General features: G+C 42.5%; 1 protein-coding gene across 1 annotated transcript in view; it reads right to left on the bottom strand.

Annotated features, from left to right (window-relative positions):
• Positions 1 to 13,582, bottom strand: part of LOC122866341 (solute carrier organic anion transporter family member 5A1) — a 40,599-nt gene extending 27,017 nt beyond the window's left edge. The window contains exons 1-2 of the mRNA XM_044175861.1: positions 13,450 to 13,582; positions 11,478 to 12,969 (exon numbers count right to left, since the gene is read on the bottom strand). Coding sequence (XP_044031796.1) covers positions 11,478 to 12,432 — 955 coding nt within the window. The 5' untranslated portion in view covers positions 12,433 to 12,969; positions 13,450 to 13,582. The remainder of the gene's footprint in view (positions 1 to 11,477; positions 12,970 to 13,449) is intronic.
• Positions 13,583 to 15,703: the final 2,121 nt, after the last annotated feature.

The following is a 15,703-nucleotide window of genomic DNA, read 5'->3' as shown; positions in this document are numbered from 1 at the left end:
AATATGCCACTGCACCTGTGTGTATACAATTGCCAGCAAACAGTGTTAACTTGACACACTGCAAAAGACAATATCTTTTCTATTCTGGAAAACCCTGGTTTCCTTTAACTGTAAACTGGGGGACGTTGGGGTGCGCGCACCATGCATACCTTGGGTGGAGGAGGATTATTGTTCCGCAACGGCAGCCGGAGTTGGCGGTGTTCTGACACGAAGACAGTCGAAGTTACTGCATTTTGGCTTTAACTGATGCGCGACGTTGAGGTGCTTTAGCATTGACATTGTGTTCCTCCCCTCACAAGAAATTAACTTAGAACATAAATGGCATTTCGCTTCCTCCATATCTTTGGCTTTACTGAAATGTAACCAAGCCTTTGACCGCTTTGCATGTTCAGCCATCTTAGCAAGCAACCAACTGACCAAATGAAAAATGAAGCAAACGAGGACGTGAGGCAATTAAATTCTTCTTCGTTTAGTTTAAACGGCGGTTGGCAGACAAGTCAATTGAATTCACAAACTTTAGACTACTGATGTATGTTTGTGCACCAGTGATTTGATTTAAATGACATGACTCTCTTGAGACATAACGTTACGTTATAGGACCCGCAAGTGTCGATAGCAGTATCAATAAGCTCAGACCTTATTGATTTTCAGGTTTTGAAATTTGGAACCAGGTCCTTATAGAACCGGGTCTCAATCCCCATCCCTACTTATGCATATATTACATGTAACATCAATTAATACTAGTAGTCTATGGAAGTTCTACACAGTGCTGGCGTCCCACAGGCAGAACACTAGGTGGTAAAAGGCTAAGATAACTATGAAGTTCAGATCATCAAAGCACAGTAAGATGCCGGATGTGGTGAATATTCTAATGGATTAAGTACAGTAAAGTACTTTGATCCTGGTGTGCAGTCAGTGCAGGCTGGTACAGACTGAAAACCAAGACTATCTACCAGACATGACTTCTAAGAACCATATGAACAGCAACATCAAAGCCTTTCTTACTCAGAAATCAACTTTCAAGCCACCCATCAAGCTTTTGTACCACTTTACCTCCAGGCATTACTATAATAAGCCCCTTACGCAAAGACATGACTGGTCACAACGGGTGCAAAGAACTTGATCAGCATCTTAGGTCTGCCTTTCTCATCCCTTCCCCCTCCTATGGCATTCTTCGGTACAGCAAACTATGACCCAGTGACCTTGTCTCTCATCCAGATACAGGTCATGTGGTGATGTGGTGCATGATTGATGGTGCAGAGGTGAGACACACAATAAGGGCAGGTGAAGATCTGATTCACAAATCTACTATACATGCTCCACTGGAGTGATAGGAATTCTGTCACCAGAAATTGTGTCCTCTTTTGTTATGGTTTATTCCAAAAGCACCTCACTGCAGGATAGTAATGCCCACATCTTTGTCATAGTGCAGGAAAGGCCCAAACAATACACTGTAATACATTTTTCATGCAAGCTGCTATACTTTCCATGCAGGGGTTCCCCAACCTCACTTCGCTAAATCAAATATTTAGAAAATGAGAGAAAAGAGAATGGAGGGGGATTTTTTTCTAGCTGCTCCCCAGCTGCAGGAACACTACGGTACAGTAGTCAGCAAGCCAGTGAGGCAGCGCTTCAGCCAGCAATGAACATGCATTTCCTTCTTCATTGATATAAGGCAAAACCAATAGCAGCACGTTGGAGAAGTTTACCTTTGGGGCTTTCTGTCGTTCTTTTTTCCTAAACCTAACCGAGTAGTTTTGGTGCCTAAAGGGCAAATGTGTTCCATCTGCCCAAAAGAAATACAGCATAGAGATGTGCATGAAGGATATTATCAACTGTTTCAACCAGACAATTCAGCCAGTCCACAAAGAAAAAGCTGTTGTAGCAGTGACCTTCATCAGCTACCACTTTAGTTTCTAGCATGCAAGGCTTTCCTGAGGGACCCGATCCCACATCTTTTGCAGTACAACTTTTGTGTGCGTCAGAGGGGTCACGGATCCTAACTCTTAACACCAAACGACCATTTTCTGCTGATTCAGATGCTGGCCTAAGGCTTCTGGACCTGCAGAGACAGCATAAGACCACAAATCTGCTGCTGCCTACCAGAATCCACTTAAGGGGCCAAAGGCTGGGGGAGTACGGCTGAATACGAAGAATTCTAAAAGACAAAGTCGCAAAATCAACTGGAAACATGGGAACTGGTGATGGAAGGAGAACCCATCCAGCAATGCAGATCAGGTCAGTTGTCAGCTGCTCTTAAAACATGTGACTGGCCCTCTAAATCCATCACTGTCAGATGGACAAACGCTCTGTTTGAGACAAAAGATTTAAAGTCTGAGTTTAGATAATGTTTTTGGAATCAAATTTGATCAAGTGGGGGTTCCTCTTTGAAAACTATTGATTTATGTTGAATGAAACAATGTTTTTGTTGGGGGCTTTATGTGTCCCAATTGTTGTTTTTGTATATTTTCGTATTCTGATGGTGATAAATTCCATTTTGTTTTATTACGCTGGCGTGCTTGAACCACTTTATACTGGCTTGCAAGTCTAGTATTTTATGTATTGTGATGTATGTCTACTCACATCTTGTATGTTGCATATGTTGCTGAGGTGGGCATTAGAATAAAAAGTTGCTATTTTTGCCCACCTCCCAAAGATACTGCTATAGTAGAGACTGAATGCACCTGTCTGACTGATGTTGTTGTTAGCTGTGGCAAACAGCCGCAGTTGTACTTGTTGTTTTATTAACTACTGATGATTGTTGATACGAGTGAGTGATAATTCACTTTTGATTTTACGGTCATATTAAGTTCTGTTTTCACCAGCACCCACACATATTTTCATGAATGCTGTGCACAAAGCAATCCTACTTTGTTGTCAGTCAAGAGTTTGTTGGAAAGGAGGAGAAAATTTCTCACTACCTATGCCAGCATTATAAAGTGTTATTTATTAGACAGTTGGAAATCTATTTCACTCTCTCTTCCTCACAAGCTCCCTTTGTGGCAAGCCAATCAAACCCAACACAGTTCTCTTTAACTGGCTTAGTGATGGAATGTCATTCAAAGGCACAGCCTAAGAGAAATGTGCTAATTCCTTTGTGCCTCCTCCCTTTCATATTACTTCACTTTCTAATATTCCTCAGAAGTCACTCACACACTGCCACATTTACTCAATCCTTCTGCTCTCCGCTTAATTGTCTAATCCATCATCTTTTGGGGATGTTCCTCCTAAACCATCTTTTTTTGTGACTTTTACTCCCATACCTTTTACAGAATATGAGCAAATACACCATTTTTAGTTTATCATAGACTAACTGCTTTTAATGGGTGGTTGAAAAGGGCAGTTCAAGCATTTTATGGCAATAAAAGCTCCTATTTAGACATTGAGGGAAAAAGGTGGAGGTACATGTCATTGTGGGGAGGAAGACTGGGTATTTACTTCGATCAGTTGATATAAACATATGCAGTTAATATGCCTATACTTCTGGTCAAAACTGTGTGTCATCCAGCCAATCAGAGGAGATCCTTACATTAGCTCCTTTCACTCCCTCTTGCCAAAACACACACACACGCACGCACACACACACACACACACTAGTGGAGAGCTCCCAAATGTAGAGTCAAACACACCAAGTCTGTTGCCAAGTCTGTGTGTTTGTCTATGTATAGATAATGTTCCAGCATTTGAGAGGGTGGCAGATAATCTTTCAACTGATGAGTGGCCATGAATGGGGCATCTGGGCTAGGGGGTATAACCACATTATACTTAGGGACTGAATGTGTGTGTGTGTGTGTGTTTGTGTGTGAATCCATTAGAGTAGGGGCTTAGGTGTTAGTTAGCCACAAGCTTGCACCTGCAGCTTTTCAGGCTCTCTTATTGACAGACATGGCACAGCAATCTGGTCCATAGTGCTAAAGCAGTAACCCCCCCCCCATCTTCAGCCAGCGCCAAGAATTTGTCCAATTCATCAGCACATCCTCCTCCTTTCAATTCCTGCACCAGCTACTACTCAAGAGGAAAATAAACAAGAAAGAATGCTGATTCCAAATCTACCGAGCTCACTCGAAAAACACGTCGAAAGTTCATACACCAAGCACCATTTCTAATAGTCTACATTAGTTCATGCCTTGCCTTCAAGAAAACACAACATATCTTGAGATTAGCCAGGATATCAAGGCATATTCTTAATCATATCTACTGCTGCTTTTTATGCCTGCAAGTGTGTTTTGCAAATGTGTGTCCTTTGTAAGCTCCATTTCCTTGGCAACAGTTAGAGAATTGGATGGAAGGCTAAAAGGCTAAACAAATATAATAATAGCTGAGATTATGTGATCTTAACCATGAATCTGGAATACTTTTATTACTGTTCATGAGAATATAATTACTGTGGCAGAACACGCTGCAGATGGAGTGACTACATAGCACAGCCCTGCTTTCATTCATACCGTTTGGTGTTAATGCAGGTAAGAAAAGAACTCTGTACACAGTGTGCCTCCTACACACTGTGACAGGAGTGTATGAAGCCAGTTTTGACGTTGATGGGTCAGACTTCCCTGCAGTCTCTTCATATAGGCACAGATGTTCAAACACGACTGCATGCTTATAGGAAAACCGAGTGTACGGTCTGCAACACAAAACCCCGCCTCCTGAGAACACTTACGCTCGCTCCCAACAACCCCAAACCTCACCCAACCCCAACTGCAGGTGCACACACACTCACATACACCCCCTGAGCAAGCATCGTGCCAGCTCTCAACAGCTGCTCTCTCACCACTCACACTCCTAAATGGTCTAACAACAACTAGGCCCCCCAAAATGTAAAACACACAGGTACAAGAACAAAAGCCTGAAAAGGAAATTTGCATTAGAGCAGCAGGCTTTGGAAAATTATTATAAAGTACCTGTATACGGCTATTAAAATAATCCTACTGTGTACTTTTAACTGTTAGACAGCATTTCTTTCCCCAACATTCAACAACGAGTAAACTTAGTCAGCTAACTTCAGTGGACGACTCCTGTCAAAACACTGTCTCTCCAATGAGCTGTATCACGGTTACATGTTAGCCTATTAGCCTGCGTTACATAATGCAAACCAGCTTAACGCTACATTTAGTGGCATAACAGGGCCTCGCAGAGACAGATGAATGTGCAGAGCGCCCTGGTCTGTACGCCTGTCAGGCTACATTTTTGGTCTCAGCACATTATTTTTCAGCACATCTGTGTGTCTGAATGTGTGCGTGTGTAGAGCAGCGATCCCACAGGGTGAGGTCTGAAAACGTTTAGTACCATCCATGTCCCTCAGAGTGGGCTCCTGTCCCTCCAGGAGGATACACACAGATGGGTCTGCTATGTGCAGCCAGCACAGTAGAATAACAGCTGAAGGTCACAAGGGGACAAACCCAGTGTGGAAATATGTCAAAACGAGAAATGCTTTATTTTTCTCACCAGTGTTGTTCTACTGAGCATATCTGTTTGGATCCTCCAGTAGTCCAAATGCACAGCTTTCTTGTGCTCCACAAGTTCTAACACTTATGTAAATGCCATTAATACTTGTCCCTCCAGCAGACCTCCCTCCCTCATTCTCCATTTTTGCAGCACAGGGGTCAAGGAGAACAATAGCCAGTCCACCGCTCTCAGGGCATAAGAATGGAGGAAGATTATTTTTTCATTTCTGTAGCAAAACAACACTCCTAACAACACCCTAAAGGCTGAGTCCACTTGGAGGGCGGACTGAGCTGAGCAGATAAGATTTATAAGAGGGAAAGAAGGGAATGTAATTCAGCATGACATGGAAGTACAGGCTGTCTCTGTACAATATATGTAACTAGCTGATCCGGAGAGATTTGACGCAGGTCAGAATCAGAAATACTTTATTGATCCCCGAGGGGAAACTCTTTGTTACAGCTGCTCACTATCACGTCACACAGGAGAAGAAGTACTAACAGAATAAAAATAGACATAATAATAAATAAGTCTGCAAGCAAATCGAAATACCATACACTATAATACACCTAATCAAAATAAGTACAAGTGGGTATAAAGTATAAAGCTAAGTAAGTGTACAGTACAATGTAATAATATAAGTAATAGTAGTGCAATCATGTGTACTGTCAGTTGAGTGTAGCAGATTTAACCAGCTTATTAGGCGGTGAATATTGCACAGCAGTAATATAGTTTAATGAATATCAACAGATATATCTAATCCCAAAGTACCTCAGTCAGAGTTTCTGACTTTTTGGGAATCCAGTGTTCTGTGCTGATAGCCATCACAGAACACACTGTACCCCTGGGAACAGATAAACATCTGGTAATTATTGACAAGAACTCATTTCCTGACTGGACACAACAGGCATGTTTCTCTTCACAATACTGATTAGCTTAAGCAGAGCAGTTTACACAAAGGCTGCAGGTTTTAGAGTGCTTTCAGCCAGAGATGAAAAGGCAAAGGACATCTGAAGCGAAAAGGCCGCTATTTGCAATTACAGATGTCACATATTAGATGTGATTCGGATTCTTTTGTGAAAGAGTAATTTGTCCAGATTGACAGTTCAAGTAATCATGCAATCCCCCAAGACGCTCAATAATTAGTATTCATGGCTTCGAGGGTGGGGTTGGAGGTGTCTGTGGTCTGTGGTTTTTGCAGTTATGTAACATCTGGCCAAACACAAACCACTCAGCCAAAAAGTTAAATCAGTCTGAAAATATGAATCATATTTTATTTTCCAAGCCGATTTCTAATGTGTAAATGTCCCAAAATGTACAAGAAGTAACAACACCCTACAGTGTTGCTATGCAGGGACAATTAAACCACTTCAAAGCTATTTTGGGGCATTATTTAATTTTAACCTGAGCAAACAAGAGCCAGGGATCAAGGAGGATTTGGCGGAATAACATGGACCAAAGAGCAAGCAAGAACAAAGACAAAAATGTCAATTTCTTTCCCGCATAGCTGAAAACAAAAGGTTTCTCAGTGTTCCTGCTATCACAAAAACCTCTTGTGGCATTTCCCCAGGAACCTTCCCACACTGTCAAAACAACCCGGCCACAACACTGAAAAATGGCCTGAAGTCATCTGCCAATGAGGTTGAGCGATGACTACACTACAATTGTTGTGGTTATGACCCCTGCTTCTGGAAACAAACTGACTCCCACACTTGACTGAACATTCTCTGCCTTATTCCATCACTCGTACTCTTCCTGCAGACCGATTAAAGAGAAAATTGTCTATGAGGAGTGCAGGTCGGTAGAGAGAAAAACAACAGTAAAAGATTTTGAAGCACAGACAGAGTCATCAGCGGAACAGGATCAGCCTCAGAGGGGTCAGCGGTTCACAGGGGAGTCGTAGTAGTAGTAGCTGTCAGAGCTGGCAGTCCTGTAGTCTGCAGCTAAAAAGGTCACCTGCTGCTGAGTAACCCTGAGGGCCTGTGTGGCCAACAGAACTATTAAAATATTAAGATATTTAAAACCTCCTTTAGAATAAGCCAAGGGAACAGTGATGAAACAGGACCAGTCTTCTATCTATATATGTGTGTCAGCCTCTGACGGGGCCAAACGTGTACCAATCCTGAAATGTGATCTGTCAGCATGGCGGGGCAGACAGCAGCAGTAGGAAGGCAGGTTCTCTGGGGACTTGTGTGTTTGCTTCTGTGTGTGCACAATCTGCATTTGCTTTGGCTGCTAAGCAGAACAGGACACACACGATTTAATGAAAGTGACTGAGTGTGCACAAAGAGGGACGTGCCAGGGCCGTGACTGATAATCCTGAGTCGCAAAAAACAAAAACACAGTGAGGTATGACTGTAAACTAACAGTTCATTCCTGTTTTTTTCCTCTCTGATCTGGAGGGGACACACATAACACACCTCAGGAGGGAGACTGAGAGCAACTGTTCTTTCTAAATTTGTCAGGGGGAGAGAGCAGAGAACACACCTCTTGTGCTTATGCGAGCATGAGAGTGTGTGTCTGTGTGTATTGGAGAGTGCAGACAAGACCAGTGTTCAAGCTGTCCTTGCGGGTGTTAAAGCTCCTCTCTTCCTAAACTGGGCACCACCTTTTCTCCTCCTCCTCTTTAGTAAATAAACAGTCATCTACAGTCCCACTGTGTCAAGCTGGGGCTATGTCAGATGCCCTTGGTTTTTCATGAGTATCTAACAAAACATGAATAATACACAAGCACCAATAACACACACCAGAATGTTAGTTTCAGAGTCATCTGCACTGCAAACTAGTTCAAGCAGAGGCAGCTGGACTCTGTCGGCCAGAGGGAATCAGTTAACCTTATCCTGCATGTAGAGAAGGTGGCTACATGCATATTTGTATGCAAAGAGGCTGCAAAGTCTAGACAATAAATAAGGTTAGAAAAGAACAACAGTGCATAAACACAAGGTTATAATAATTTCAGGTAAATCTATGCTGCAAGCGGAGTTCATACACCTCCTCAGGAAGGTAATGTGGACATGCAGACAGCAATCTAAGCAGAGCTGACCTCTCTATTCATCCCACATCAATAACAGCTTCTCAGCGTCATTAGCTTGTGAATCACAGAGGCCTTCAATAGGGAAAAAACTCGTCCCCTTTCATAACTGGAGGTCACAGCCACTCTCCAAAGCTTGGAATGGATCAACAATTCAATGAGGAGAAGCTAGATTATTGATCGTTTAGATCTGTGGGTCACTGTGTTGCCAAATCAGATGGAGATGGTGACAGATTGTTAGAGATTGTAGACATTCAGAAACAGCAGAGAGATAACAAAAGTCGGGTGGTGTTTCAAGTAGGTTCGCTTCCAGTTGAACTTTTACTACGAATTGTCACTCAACTGAAGAACAGAAACCTCAGCTAATACAACGAGACACCTTCACACAAGATGGTGTGGCTTCTCAAAGAAGGGCACAGCCAAACGTTCACCATAGTAATGCCAAGAATGGTATGTTGTAAATCTGTCAGAGCAGAAAGAGAGAAAAGAAGCAGAAATGTGCACACAGTGGCTGCTTCGACACTCGAGCCGCCAGTTCTTGTCTTTACACTCTCTAGAGGAGTACTATAAAACCACAAAATCCGAAAAAGAAATACATTTACAAAGCCAAATTATCTATACCCTAATTTCACCATTTCCTCACAAAGTAGCGTAAAAGAGGTAAAGTTCAGATGCTGTGTCCGTTACATTACCATAGTGACGTGGGGCCAGAGCTGGGGAATGGGGTGACGGGTCAGAGGGAATGCCCTACTGTGTATGCATGCATACACAAAGATAAAATCCTGACAAAAACACACACTCTTTCTCTCCCTCCAAGGGTACCAGTACCTCTCATTGTAAACCCTATTGTCCTACAAAAGCGAGCAACTCCTCCCCTCTGAGCCAGTGTAAATTGAGATGGGGTTTACATTAATGGGTTTGGGGAAAAACCACCTCAAGGTAAGTGTGGGGAAGGCTGCCTCAAGATATGGGTAGCCTATATCGCCACAAAATTAAGTTGGGAAAATATGAAAATGCCTTTGAGGATTTCTGGATGAACAGGTTTCTAGTAGTACTTCCTGCAGGGAGAAAAGGGGGTGGGTAAAGGTAAAAAACTAAACAAAAAAACATGTCAGTTATAATTCTTACACTTGCCAAACACTATGTTTTTTCTGAGCTTTGAAAATGTAAAATAAAGAATTCTGAGGGTGGATTCTACTGATTCATGAATCCAGGCTGATTCATGCAACAAATACTACAACATGCCTCAGAGGATGCCACAGATAAAAATGTACTCAAAACACCTAGAAAATACTGTAAAACCGAAGTCCATGGTTATTGTGAGTATCTGAAATACAAATCAAGGACATTTTCCCCCCAATTTATCAGCTCCCTCTGACATTTCATAACATGTCTCTGTTTTCCCAAACAATGCTTTGCTGGAATAAAACAGATTATCCCTCTGTGAGTCCTCTGAAAAAAGCCATCAAGGTCACCGGAGCAAGTGCTGCTTTTAACGGATACCTGGACAAGGGGATGTCTTGCCGAGGTGAGGGCACAGAAAGTCTGTGTTTGAGGTTGTTTTCTCTGGCTGGTTCAATAGCTATGCTGCATTGGCTCCCTCTGACGCAGGGCTCTGATCAATACTGGGTCTCGAGGGCAGCGGAGCAGGCAGCGAAAGGACTCGACAGCGAATGTGCTACATAGGCTGTGTAATGTTGTCATCAAGGGCTGGTGACAGCACTGTGGCTAATGCTGTGCAACCATCTCAGTGTTGTTTTTCACCCAACAGAGTGCATGTATTGCTCCTCACATGAATAGAGAAAGACAGACAGGCAGATGAAAATACACCTGCATACAATTATCAAGCGCAAACATTCAGTGGTTTCAAGTTCTGAAATGTGAAGATTATTATTAACAGTTTGGGGGTTTGGACTGTTAGTTGGAAGATGTCACCCTGGACGCTGTGAACCTGTGATTGCCATTTTCCACTATTTTCTGCCATTTTATAGTGTAAACAATTTTACGATTAATTAAAAACAATCAATACATTAACTGATGATGAAAATAGTTGCAGCCCTACACACAGGTCAGTGGGATGGTGACCATCTGTGTGAGAGACTGCACCAGACTGAGGGGTACCCCATGTCCCAATAACCCAACTACAGTGTGCAGACAGACAGGAGGATTACTTCTGCAATCATGAACGCCTCTATGAGCTATGTAGAGCATTTGGTATGTATGTAGGCAATCATTCTGAGCAAAACCATTAAGGCCAGCAAAGCCCCAGCATACCAGATACCTGTGTAGAAATGTACGAATGATTTGGCAAGGAATACAACAAATAACCTGCTAACATTCCAACACAACAGAAACTTGTCTTTACTGGCTAAGCATGAGAGCATGTTGCTTTACTGCTGCCAGCTTTCTGTGCGCACACACACACACACACACACACACGCCTGAAGACACAGCAGTATTATTGTGCGTGTGTGCCCACACACATGCAACCTGGTGCAGAGGTTGCATGCCGTGGAGATTAAATCAAAAGGATAGAGGGCTGGAAGGATGAGTGCATTGTTGAACTCTGCGGGTATACATACATGCACATACCCTCCTGGTAAACATCAGCAAGACCAAAGCAGTTAAAAGCTGATGTAAATCTATCAAAATGCAAAAATATAATCCATTTATAATGGAAATGAAATCAGCTGGGATACTTGACACTAATTATGTTAGAGACCACGAACATAGTCACACATCAGAGCTGCATAGTTTAAACTGCAGAGCAAGACTAGTGAAACTGCTCAAGTCTAAAAAGCAGCCTGTCTTCTGTGTTTATTCAAATAAAAACAGCAACTGTTTTTGTGATTAACATAATTCCTTCACTTGTTGAAAATGTCTGTCATAAGCAAGGAAAATAAAATGGATTACAGGATGGAACTGATTTATTTGGACTCCAATGCTTACATGTGCCATTAATCTAGCCTCCCGTTCAACTACTAGTACATCCAGATTGTCTTACCCAGGTAGAGAGATGCATTTTCTTTCTTCACATTGTCGTCCAGGTAGGTGGGCCCCAGGGTGTAGATTGGCGTCGACCCCATGCCCACAAGTATCTGAGCGCAGATGAACAGAGTCACATACAGGTTGTGCTCGTTGCCCTCCTGGTCACGAGGGCACGATGCCACATCGAGCAGTTCACGCCCGCTGTTGTTGCCGCTCTGACAGAGGCCTTCATGGCCCGCTGATGAGTTCATCTCCTGGATCTGGTAGGGTGGTGAGATGAAGTGGGGCAGAGAAAACAATGCTGCCCCTACAGCGATGACCACACCACCCACAGCAAGCCAGCGTGGCCTTTGACCTCTGCCCCCGAAGTAGGAGATGAAGACCACCACCAGCAAGCTGCCGATGTCAAAGCAGCTGACCAGCAGGCCGGACTCAGAGCTGCGCAGACTGTAACGCTTCTCAATGGTGGTGATAACACTGCTCAGGTAGCCTGAAACCATCAGGGACTGAATGAAGGTCAGGTAGCACATGCAGAACAGAAAGCAGCGCGAGTCTCTAAGGATGACCTGCACATACTTCCTGGCTGGGATGCGGATAAGGCGTGTGAGAGAGAAACCAAGTTTTTTGCCCCCGGAGCCAGCAGCCCTGATGCCCTCCACGGGTAAAGGGCTGCTGAGACCCACCATGCTGGAGACAGAGGGGGAGAAGTCTGTCCTGGAGGAGGGAGACTCCGCCTGGCTGGAGTCTGGGGTTTTTGGCTGGAGCTCACTGCTCTCCTGCATGGCCACACAGGTGTGGGTGGTGCTGACCAGCCGAGGCTCTGCGTCCTTTCGATCCGGCTGACAGGATCCATTCAGGATGGGTAAGCTTTTGGACTTGAAGCAGTTTTCTGGGTCCATGTACTGGTCCTGGAGCTCATGGATCTCCAGAGACAGGTCACTCCCTGTTTCATCATTGTCCGATGAAGTCATGGTGCAGCTGGAGATGCAGCTTCTGTCGACTCCTGGCTGTGCTGACAAGTTAGTCAGTATCTAGTGCCACATGAGGACACAGTGGAGCTGCTGCAGGGCTGGGTGCTGGAGAAAAGACTGCCCTGCCAGTTGCACTGGGGTGGGCTGAACTCCTCCAGTTATGAGCATGTTTTATTCCACATAGCTATTTACAGCAGCTCTGCTCTGTCACAACAAGCCTCTCTCAAAGCACAACATTAGAGCTAAAATATTCTTACAAGCCACTAGCCAATAGTGATAGCGGTATCTTGACTGAACACCGAAGAACATCCCCTTCCTTAATTTAACACTTTAGAATATTGTCTAAGGAGTGAATTGTTTACAATAAATAGTTTATAAGATTAAAAAACATGTAACCAATAACAAAAATGTGCTGTCTTTACAATGTTGCCCTACTTTAGGATCCCAAGGTAATGTGGATTTTATGGCTCTTTGTTAGATAGCAACCTTGATTCATAAGGGTTTTTTGTTTCCTTTGTCCCATAGCTGTGCAGCATCCTAGAAAAAAAAAGAAGATAAAAACGGGAAATTAAAGCATTAACAAATATCAACAAATGGTTGTAGACACCTTTATAAACCTAGAAAATCTAACCCTTTCTATATCTAGCATCCTGGTAATATGTCCACCCTGGATTAAACGGCTCACTTCATATCGCTCAATTACTAGACACAAGAAGATATCCCACCTAAATGAAAACAACCTACACGAAGGAACAGTCGCATCTATGTCAAACTGTCGCAGCGGGTAAATGCTAAATTACACCCAGCTCCCCTTTGTCAAAACGAGAAATATACCTAGAGAACAAAAGACCACGCTGTCTCAGTCATGACTTTGAAAAGAAATAAAAACCCCGATTCAACACGAAACATTCCTGAAATTAAGCGACAAGAAGTCTCTGCCTCGACTAAAACGGCGACAAATATTATTTGACATAACTTCTATGAAAGGCTAGAGGTACAGAAGGCTGTAATACTCACACAGAGAGCAGGGAGGTAACCTGTTGTTCTCTACGGGGAGGCCACTCAGTGAATGAAATCGGTTTGATGCGTATGGCTGCTGCCGCTGGTGGGCAAATGCTGCATTAAATGACTGTCGGACATGGTAAAATTCAGAGTTCGGAGCGCCAATAAAGTGGGAAAAAAGCTCACTGTGTCTAATTTTGATCACGTCAGCTCATAAGATTAGGACAAAGATTGAAAAAGTGATATACGTGATGATAATATAAAATAATTTGGTCATTTATATCCATCAATGATATTACCCATTAAGATTTTACCCATAGTCTTTTTACATCTATAACTCAAAGTAGCTCTGTGCTACTTGAGTTCTAAAATGTAAAAACAATCACCAAGAAACATGTCTTGGTCTTTTTTTGTCGGTATCTTTCACCAAACACACAAAAAACGACAAATCTTATTTACAACTTTCAATCTAAGTTGTAAAAGCCAACGAGGAGAAGGCAACTCGAACGCAGCAAATCGTGGGGGTGAACTGTTTTCCACATGAGCCACATTGGGACTTGTAGTTTCTTTCGCGAGTCTAACTTGCGTCCAGCTCACTATCTGAGTACATGTAAAACTGAGATGAGAAACCGCGGCTCTCTAAGACATTAGCCACACCGAATACGTCTGGAAACGGTAATGCAGTCATATTTTCATTCAGTTAAATTCGATTACACTGACTCTAGGACTCCATATACCAGCATGCTTGTCGGCCCATATGGTGGCTTGTTAAGTACACTACGTCATCTGGACAGCTGGGACCCTTGCTGACCCAGCAGTGATTGACTGGTCACAGGCTCATATACACAATGGGCTCTGTGCCTGGTAGTCTCTCTGACGCAATAAATTTTAATCACAAATGTCTACTGAAGTCAGTTTATTTCTTCAGAGACTATAACCACTCAGTCATTGATGAAAAGTACTTCAACTCATACATTACAATGAAAACTGCACTGACATAACTCCTACTGATCTTTATATAAATATATTCATATTACACATCAACAAGATATAATTACATTAACGTTATAATGTCATATTATGTTATTATATGAAGACTTTACTATGGTCTTATAATCAGGATTGTAGTTCATATAGATAACCATTTTTTCTGATGGCCATTGCAACATCACTGAGTATATTTACAAGGTAGAAAGAATAATATTGTAACATATAAATAAAGGTATTGATTCTGTTGTAAATCTGAATAAACATTAACATTTGACATGATATTTTATTTTGAAAGGTAAAATTTCACTGAATGGAGATTAAATGAAAACATCTGTGCTGACAGAGAATAAGATGTACTTTCTTTTTTTTTAGAGAGAGAGAGTTGACTCCCAGTTCCTGTGAAGGGGATGGATGACTTTCCCCAAGGTCATTAATTCATTTTCTGGACTAGGTAGGCTGGGTGATCAATCCCACTCCTCCTCCTCCGCTCCTCATTCTGATGCTCTCTGGTTCGATTTGAACAAAGCCTGAATGTCAAATCTCTGCTTCACTACCCAAAATTGGTACATGTGTGAAAGCAAATGTCTAATATTTTCTGATATCTCCTAACATTAAAAACACACAGCACGTTTTTCCCCACATTGTGCAGGCTTATGCAGTCCACCATCTCCTTGGTGTCTGAGAGAGAATGTCTCTCAACAGTCAATCAGAGGGATCAATGAGAAGCATCATGGTCCATCAGAGACGCCTCTGTGGCCTCTGTTCAAGAGTTGTTCATCTCTCTCTGGCTATCAATACGCAGCAGGCTAATCCCAAACCACCATGAATACACAACAGCATAAAGGGATAAGAGGAATTATTTAGAAGTTAGTGGCACTGTATCATTATGGCAGAGCTATCAGAGCACCTCTGCAAGTAAAGCTACAGTAGGAAATCTTTACCCACAGTATGCTATATACTGCTAATGCACCATATATGTTGCATTTGCAATTGAAAAACCCTATTAACTATTTCACAGTATGTAGGAAAGACATTGTTCTTTCATAGAACAGCTCTGCAAATCACAATGATCCAAATTCTTTGGTCTTATTGGTAGGAGCATGTTATTATAACCAAAGTCATCTAAATCAGTGGTTGCCAACATTTAGATTGGAGAAAGTCAGGAAAATAAACATAAATTGTGTAGCAGAAAGAGAGCACTAATATAATTTATCACTGAGAGTAACATGTTAAAAGCAACACATAGACTTCACCAATTTTCATTGGGTCTGTCTCATTT

Source organism: Siniperca chuatsi, linkage group LG19 (assembly GCF_020085105.1).
Source record: "Siniperca chuatsi isolate FFG_IHB_CAS linkage group LG19, ASM2008510v1, whole genome shotgun sequence".
In the NCBI taxonomy this organism is placed as follows: domain Eukaryota; kingdom Metazoa; phylum Chordata; class Actinopteri; order Centrarchiformes; family Sinipercidae; genus Siniperca; species Siniperca chuatsi.
The sequence above is the reverse complement of the archived record's forward strand: the minus strand, read 5'-3'. Positions and strand labels throughout refer to the sequence as shown.